This window comes from Belonocnema kinseyi, chromosome 6 (assembly GCF_010883055.1).
Source record: "Belonocnema kinseyi isolate 2016_QV_RU_SX_M_011 chromosome 6, B_treatae_v1, whole genome shotgun sequence".
Classification (NCBI taxonomy): domain Eukaryota; kingdom Metazoa; phylum Arthropoda; class Insecta; order Hymenoptera; family Cynipidae; genus Belonocnema; species Belonocnema kinseyi.
The window spans coordinates 108,018,638-108,027,948 of NC_046662.1; the positions used below are offsets into that span (position 1 = coordinate 108,018,638).

General features: G+C 35.9%; 2 protein-coding genes across 2 annotated transcripts in view; one reads left to right on the forward strand and one right to left on the reverse strand.

The window, feature by feature from the left end:
- Positions 1–3,020, forward strand: part of LOC117175052 (hexosaminidase D-like) — a 103,596-nt gene extending 100,576 nt beyond the window's left edge. The window contains exon 2 of the mRNA XM_033364586.1: positions 1,796–3,020. Within this exon, the coding sequence (XP_033220477.1) occupies positions 1,796–2,644 (849 nt within the window). The 3' untranslated portion in view covers positions 2,645–3,020. The remainder of the gene's footprint in view (positions 1–1,795) is intronic.
- LOC117175053 overlaps positions 1–9,311 on the reverse strand; it is an 85,310-nt gene that overhangs the window by 14,331 nt on the left and 61,668 nt on the right. The window lies entirely within an intron of this gene.

Sequence of the window (9,311 nt, forward strand, 5' to 3'; positions counted from 1 at the left end):
ACACACACACATATTTATTTAGAAAGAAATCGGAACGCACATAAACAGTAGGACACAAGAGAAAAATCGGAGAGAATCGAAATAAACTAATGGGGCACTGCGTCATTTATTCGGAAAGAAATCTTAAAGGTTCAGAAAGAAGTAAATGGAGTGGGACACTTCGCAAAAGTTCGGAAAGGCATCGGGACGCTTCGGAAAGAGAAAGCGTTCGGAAAGAAACGGAAGCAAAGTTCACATAGAAATCGGAAAGGATCGGAAAGGTACTTTCTTTCCGATTCTTCCGCTAGGGTAATGCACTTGGATATTTTTCTGGGATTGGTGATTTTTATTTGTTTCTTATTAGTGACTGCCAGGAAGTCATCGACTTCTTTCTCTATCTTGAGTATGTGGGCTGGTCCCATGTGGGAGTCCTGAAATGAAAATTATGTTTTGTAAGTAGATACAAGACGTTTGTTTTTTTACTTCCGTTAAGTGCGAATGTGAGATCACGATTTTTCAGAGAAGGGATGGATGTATGGGGTTTAGTGAGAGCTTTGGTTATGCGCCAAATAGAGTTATCTTTGATTTGAAGTTTGAAAACAATTAAATTCCAATTGCTGCATCTATGTCAGGGGCTGTCAATTCAATGGGAAGTAAGCGGTAATAGATACCCAGAGCTAGCGCCGCATACAATTGGTCTGTGAACTAGATCGTGTGTGCATGCGTCAGTGCACGTATATGTATATATAGTTCTTTCATGTGTTTTCGTTTTATTATAATTAAAAGAAAATGAAAGACTTAAAGCAACATTTGAAGAATATGAGAGAAAAGACAGATAAGCAACATTTTTTAATGCCATTATATCATATTTCCATAATTTTGCACTAATTCTTTCGTATGGTAATACGCAAATGAAAATTTTCAAACACAAGTTTTTCAGGTTGTCAGTCGCACATGACAGTTTTCAAATTCCAGGGCCAGTCGACCGTCACCGCTTTCGATTTCAAAACTTAACCTTCCCTTGCCCCGTTCATCCGCTGTAGACAGCAGCGTGCGTACAATTGGTCTCAGAACTAAATATAATCATAATAGTACGCGGCCGTCTACTTCCCATTGTGTTGACCGCCACTTATCTATGTTCAATAGTTTTGGCTTCTATGGTTTACGGAGGTAGTTAATTACTTGTTTAAGGGTGTATCTCTTTTTTAAGGGTATATCTCATTAGGTACTATGCAGTTTCCTGTACCTGAAACTTCCCCCCAGAGGAAAAGATCATTTAAAGCTTAGATTGCATATAGGATCCTTTTGACGAGCCTGTATCGGAAATTTCAGCTAGATTTAGTTGATATAAAATAATGTTTGAGCTTCCTTATATACTAAAAAATGTTAACATTTTCGCCTAAACTTCAAATTTCATAGGTAAACTGCTTTTTACGACTTGCGAACTGTAAACGACGTAAACGACAAGTACAATTAGGCGAAACTAAGTACAAAAAGATTTTTATTTGTTTTTTGATATTTAGAAGAGGAATCCAAGTTTAATTTTTTAACATTTGTATTTGTATTTATTCGATTTCCGAAAATGAAGCAAAAAGTTAATAATGTTCTATATACATTTTTAATTTTACTACAATTTTATACAATTTTAAATTATTTTTCAGAACAAAAAAAAATGTTTTCACACAAGATATATGATTGATGATACCTTTTTCATCGCGAAGATGTGCCAAATTTACTGTTAACCAACTTTTACACCTTCTAAATATGCAGGATTAAAGTGACTCTCATTAATACAAATTTCTATTTTTTTGTGCAGGAACTGATTGAAAGCGGTTTGAGCTGGCTGATAGAACCTGTTATCTGGAAGTATACAACAGATCCGGGTTCATCGCTAACTGATCAGCTTTGGGAGAACTATGCACTTGTCTGGCCGGAGGTTTGGTTTGCTACAGCTTTTAAAGGAGCCACTGCTCCTGACAGATACTACACGGACATATCTCACCACGTAGAAAATCATCGCCGATGGTTAGAGATAATTGAAAAGTATTCTTCGCGTATCAAATTTAAGGGAGCCTTTCTAACCGGTTGGCAAAGGTATGATCACTTCAGTGTACTCTGCGAACTGCTCCCTACTGCATTACCATCTCTAGCAGTCAATTTAGCCGTTCTTCGATCAAGCGATCCTAGCGTATTTCCAATGGATGTTCCAATCAAAGTCACAGAGGCTCTTTCATGCGAGGGTGGTATATCTTTAAGCATTTCTGAACCACAGTACAGCTGGACAAAATGCAACTATCATGGAGTACTTGTTTATGCGGCAACTTTTAAGCTCTTTTCTATTCAACAGGAATTAAATAGGTTGAAGCAGGATAATACCTTCATAGGTTGGCTCACTCCGTACAACATAAAGTATTCATTTTCGAGTCCAAGTCATGTAGAGCGTGCTGTTACCGACCTAGATAGGTACAAGATGGAAGTGTTGTATCTCGAAAAGGAGATAAGTGTAGCTATGGAGGATATTTACGACAATTACACAATCCAAGAGTGGCTGGAAACAAATCTAGTGCCACTGAACAACGAAATTGAAGAGATCTGGGCAGCTAAGGAGAAAATCTTAGAGAAACAATCCTGGCCAAGAAGACCTCTTATTAAGTCGGAGTTGTAATAAATTTTCCCGCGAGTAAATTAAAGTTTCCATATTTGCGACGATTGAATCATAAGTAATTTAAGTTTAATAAAAGTTGGGCTTAGCTCTTTAGAAACACAGGGTGTCTACAGTAGGGTGGTTCAAAAATTCGAGTTTCGATTTTTGGTGATCGATTCCCCATAATTTGTTTGTTTTCCGGAAAAAGTTCCCTATTGAAAAAAAATATCCACATGAATCAGTGCCGCCGGGATTTTTAAATTATCATGGGGTTTTAATAGGGAAGTGCTCGTTTATTCAAACCATTTTTTTGCCCGTAAATCGTGAAAAGGTATTATTATTTCGAGATAAATCATGTAGTTTTGAATTTTCAGAATAATAACTCCTTTTTAACTTATTTGGTAATCATTTAAATAATTTTCGTTTTTCAAACAATGTTATCCCTGTAAATTGTAAAAAGTCACTTTTTTCTTGGATTAATGACACAATTAACGCATGTTGAAAGTAAAATTTGTTGTTAATATGCTTGGCAATTGTTTAAAGAATCTTCAATTATTTAAAGCACTTTTTCATTCTGTAAAACGTGAAAGTTTTCATTTGCTGGGCCGGTGTCACTCGACAACACAACAACGCGTTCGCGTGTTTTATGTATGAAATGTAATATACTTTAAGAATTGCATCCGTTCCGTCTATATAAAGTTGGGATAAATTCATATTGCCATAAGTGCACATGTTCTGATGGGTGATTTTATATTTTATGATGCGCAGCCTTCTAAACTTTATCTCCGACTAGACCGAACGCGCGCTTCGCGCGCGCGTTTGCTTTTTTTTTTTTTTTGAAAGTATAAAATTTGATCATATTTTATGTATTTCTTTACTATCAGATGTACTTAGTTTATGTTTCTCCTATATTTGTGACCAAGAATTTATGAATTTATTTTTGTTGATTTTGCAATATCCGATTAATAATGTAACTTAATTTGTTTTAAACATTATTTTTAATTACTTAAAAATACGAATTTGTTTAAATATTTCTGTATAACATAATTCTTTATAATATTATTTTGCCGCTGCTCTCCTAGGAAAATTTTTAGTTAATGCCAAGATCAAACTTAGGAAAATGCCACATATAATTGTCCATGATTAAATACGTCTTTACGAAGATCTAACCCGATAGTATCAAAAGTTTGTCCTTCACAATACAATGTAATACGATGTATAAAGACAATGTCCCCTGCCTTATCACCTGTTAAAATGCGACATCGGAGAAGATTATTTGCAAGTTCGATTATTTGCAAACTTGTACCATTACATAGACCTTCGTTAATAGAAAGATTACGAATTACCATAACAATACCATTGTTTCTTAAGCGTAATTCATGAGGAGGAAGGGTCGGTGGATTCAATGTTTTCAAGTATTGTGGGAGTATTGCATCATTTATATCTCCATTATCACAATTTTCACCGCTATCTACACTTTTATAAATTCGTTTTGTCATTTTGTCCAATAGCTCCACGACTCTGTAATTTATTTCTTCAACATCAACATTTCGTGCTGATAATATAGCTGTCTTTGCTAGATCTCTAAATCTTCGATCCTTAATAAGTTTCCGAATACTGGTTCTTGTGCTAATGTACTCATATTTTCTTTTAGTGAAAATACAGAGAAATTTTTTCAGAGTGATCTGAATTTAATGGATAAATTTACTAATTCGCTGCGAGTTGCATGAGTTTTCACAGGCAGTAATTGCCTAAAATCTCCACCAAGAATGATAATTTTTCCACCAAGTGTTGAATCAACATTTATGAAGTCACGTAGTGTTCGATCTACTAATTCCAAAGCATACCTGGCACCAATGGAGCTTTGTCCCAAATGATAAGTAGTTGTATAAATGTATGTCTTTCCTGAGCCACCACGTCCACCAGTATAAAAACATGATATAAAAGGCCTTTCTTCGTCAGACAAAGCAACATTAAGGATTGTGTCAACAATATCTTTTTGTTTCATATTTCATTTGTGGTACTGAGTATATTGTAGTTTCTCTGAAAATCTTGTGACATAGTATATTTAAATTTATCCCATAATTTCTCAGGATTGATAGGCTGACGGCATATTAAAATACGAACAAATAAACGTCTTAATTTTTGGGGCTTCATCCAAACTTCTTCTTCTGCCATAGCACGATCCCACTCTGCATCATCTTCGATGAGACCTAATGCTAAACATGTTCTTTGAAAAGTATCATAAGTTTGTTTACAACAGTTCTGAGATCTTGGAAACTTATGGCCCCTTTGATTGTTATTAGTAATGGTCTCAGATAGAATAGTTCTATTGTAGTCAGACTAACAGAGTACATTCGTCCTATAACGTTAAATTTTGTTATTCGTTTTTGCCAAATTGATAATTTTGATTCACTACGTTTTTTAAATACGTAGTGAGATGGAATTTCAGAATACGTATATCGCTTGGCATCAGTATCACGTCCATTTAAATCAAAATAATTGATTAGCATAGTTTCCTTTTCTAATACGTTTCTCATAGTATCTTCACTTTCAGCATCGTCAATAGTAACACTTTGCTGAGTATGCAAATTTACTGGGAACCTAATAACAGCATGACTTTTGTTTTGCAACGATCTACCGTATATGCGATCACATGCTTCAACATGACTCAAGTATCGAGTATCAATGAAATTTTTTATTTCAGCATGATGAATAACATTTTTGCTGTTATTGGCATCAGTAACTACTCCGGAAGCAGCATCATGTCCTTGTAGATATATTTGTATAAATATTAGACTGACTTTATGCTAGAAGCTAGTTCCACATTAATATGCGAGTTAAAGAACTTTAATGATCTAACATTGTAAGGTACTACAAATTGATTGGCAGTCATGTCTCCATTTTGGAAATTATATATAAATACCGGCATCTGTTCTACGATAAGTTGGATATCCGTTTCCATCCATTCTTGTGTCGTCTTGAAACTTTTTTAGAAAATGCTTACTACATTTTTCTTTATCATCTTTACACCAATCTTCGCAGGGACCTCGAAACATGCTTTTCATAACAATATTATGAAGTTTATGATCTTTATCTGGATTTGGAATTTCTGCCGAAATATATTCATCTACAACATCAGGAGTAGTTATATTTTACTATTTTGTTTTAACGTTAATAACATATGAACATAATGTAATCCACGTTTTTTGATACTCAGCAACATAAGCGTATGTTTGTACTTCGCCGAGGAATTGTTGTTTTACTGTAATGTTGATTAATTCATCTTTCTTTGCATAAAAACTCGTGAAGAAATGTCTGGTCGATCAGATGCTGACTGACCATGTAATAAATTATCTTTCACTTCAGCTTAGTTTGGATAACATGTCATAGTTATAAAAAAATCTGGATTATCGAATTTTCTTACAATTGCAATTGCATCTTGATAATGCCGTAGCATATTTTGGGGAGATCTTGAGAATGATGATGGGAAGCGATCATTTTTTCAACAGTAGTATGTAAATCATTTGATCTTTGTTGTAAATGATCAACTAATCACTAATAAGTATCAGCGCGAAGTGTCTTTTGATTTAATCCGAAATAATTCATTCTATCCTTTTCGATTTTCCCATAATTATCGACAACCCACCGTTGAGATAATCGTCCACCTATAAAAAATACATTATTATCTCTAGTTGCCATTCTATAATTAATATATGCAAATCGTGAGACTTGGCCTCGTCTATTAGCACATGGTATGCTGTCATTCCAACCTTGTGTGCCATAACGATAAAGTAATGGATAAATTCAAGGTTCAACGTTTGGATACACAACGCTGACAAATTGAAGGAAAAATTATAAGGAATTTTTTTTTCTTAAAATTGCAAAAATTTAGGACCATTTAAACGTTTGAACTTGATTTATATGTAATTTCAAGAATTTTAAATTCGATATCGCGTTTCGTTTGAACGTAATTTGTGTTTCAAAAAAATGTAAAAGAAATTTTTGTAGCTTACGATCACATGGCCTCAATATTCGCGGATTTTGAGCCCTATTAAAGTTAAGTCTTAAATGAGGTATGCTTAGATATTTTGTCGTTCTTAAGATCATCAGTCTCTATGTTCTCGTCTAAATGCTAAGTTTGTAATAAAATTTGTTATAATTACAATGGTTATAACCACATTAGAAAAGTTCTATATGAATAAAACGTAATTTGATTTAGTATAAAATAATTGTATCATCATTTGGTATCAAGATAAGTAGTATTAAGGAAGATAAAGTATGTAAGCACATCTCATATCACGTTTAATGAAAGAAAGTAGATTTAAAAACTGCGATGATAATTAATTATGACACGTATCGTAAAATGAAAAAAGAACAAAAATTATCGACAAAGATGCACATGGATCAAGCTTCATGTGTGGATGATACGAAATTGCCCGCGACGGTAGCGTGGCCAACATTCGGCGCGATTACGCCTATTAGATCTGAGATAACAAATAAAAACAGCGCGTTAAAAAAATAGACCAATAGAAATCATGGCCAAGTCATCCAATCTGGCAACCCTGCAAGACGGTTCCTTAGCCCTTTAAGAAAAAGCCGACCTGTGTTTTCGTAAAGGCTCTTTCATACCTTATCTAGCCGGCTTGGGCTGGCAGCCGCGATAAAATTCCCAGATAACAAAATGTGATCAATATGCGACGCATTACGTACACACTCCGTGCCGATCAACACGCACAGAATGAACTCACCCGCGCAGACATATGTACCATCAGTTGACTCACATATCGCTCGCATGTCATGAGTCATTAAGTGATACGCATGTTGCTCGCATATCATGATTATTTATGCTCCAAAAATAATAAATTATATAATATTATGAAACGTCCGAAATGAAAAAGGCCACTTTTAATTATTTTGAACGTACAAATATTCTTTATTTCTTTAGTAAAAAAGGACGAAACAAATATATTTTATAAAATGTTTATTGTCAAAAGATCATCACAATGTTCTTATATTTAAACAAGTTTTTCGAAAATGCCTACGTTAGCCACGAAGGTACAAATATAGCATTTGATATTTTTTTCTATGAAACTATCAACAAATAATAATAAATTTTCTTGAGAGTATTACTAAGTGTAAGAACTATAAAAACAAGTAATATATTATGCCGTCCGTGATTTATTATATTTAAGTCGGGAGCGGGTGCTAATCTGGAAAATTGCACCCGCTCCCAGCGAAATCGCGGTAAAATTTCAGCCACAACCACGTCTCACGACCGCGAGATAGGTGGATACAGTCTGTAAAGGAATCACTACGACGATCTAGCAAAAGCCTCGTGCACCCTAATAACACGAAGCGACCCAAGGACAACCGCCTTCTGCATTTTTCCCGCAAGTGTTTTAGCATATTGTTGACACGCAGGGATGCTTTTTAGGCCATTAGCAAGTGAAAGCTTGGCACCTCCAAGAGCGCCGATGATAAGGACGATTAGTTTAACAGAATATTCCGGGTACAATCGTTGCAACTCCCTTGTAAGGTTTTAATACTCTCTTTCTATTCATTCTCCTTGGTTGTGATGTTTTTGTCAGCTGGTGCCGAAAAGTCGATAACGAATGTGGCTCGCTTCTCAAAATCAAGAAGAAGCATGTCAAGCCTCGAGTGAGCAACAGAAACAATTGTCGAGAATATAAAGTTCCAGTATATGCGGCACTTCCCATTCTCGACAATTGACTTAATTTCCCTAGGAGCATTTAGAGGAGCGATATTAAGGTTAATGCCGTAAGAGTGACAGAGATGGTAATAATGCACTCTTAGTGCCGCATTGTACCTTTGAATGTAGGTCGTTCCCGCGTGAGTTGGACAACTAGATAGTATGTGAGCTAAATGCTCGAGGTGTGCATGGCACGCCCTGCAGCTAGCATCGGGAATGTCTTGGCTCAAAATGTGGCGACGGTATATTAAGGTGGAAATTACACAGTCTTGGCATGCAAAAATGAAAACCTCTATACCAAACTTCAATCCGGGCGATTTAAGGAAAGCAAACGTTAGCTCGCAAGACATTGACTGATCCGTCACATTTCTGTGGAAGATACCGTGCATCCTCTTATCGAGGAGCTGTCCATGAAAGTTTTCCTCTTGTGCTCTCTTAATCTGGGCTTTCAGGAGTGAGTACTCGAGATAGATAAGATTTGATGCATTTTGCTCACCTCTAATACTGAAGTCAAGTCCGAGTGTTTCAGCAGTCTCCTCCGCTGCTTTGTACAGAAACGCTCCTTTGCCCACTTCTTCGTGATTCCTGACCATTTTAAGAAAAGGGTCTCTTCCATTTGCAACTCTATGTGCTGCACCCAGAATAATCCTGTTGTGAAGACATTCAAGACTCAATATTCCGCGACCACCTTGACGGCGTGAGATTTGCAGTCGCGGAACGGAAAACTTAAGATGCATGCTTTTGTCCATGTGCATAACCTTTCTTGTTCCGATATCAAGGGATCTGAGCTCGTTCTTCGTCCATGGAACTACTCCAAATGAATAGAGTACTACCGGGACGGCCAGCATGTTCGTTGCAGATACTTTGTTCCTGGCCGACAGTTCGGAAGACCAAATCTGTCGGATAAGACGTTTGTATCTGCTTCGGAGAGTATCCTTTATAGATGTCACATCCTGAATGCGGCTCTGTGGCACG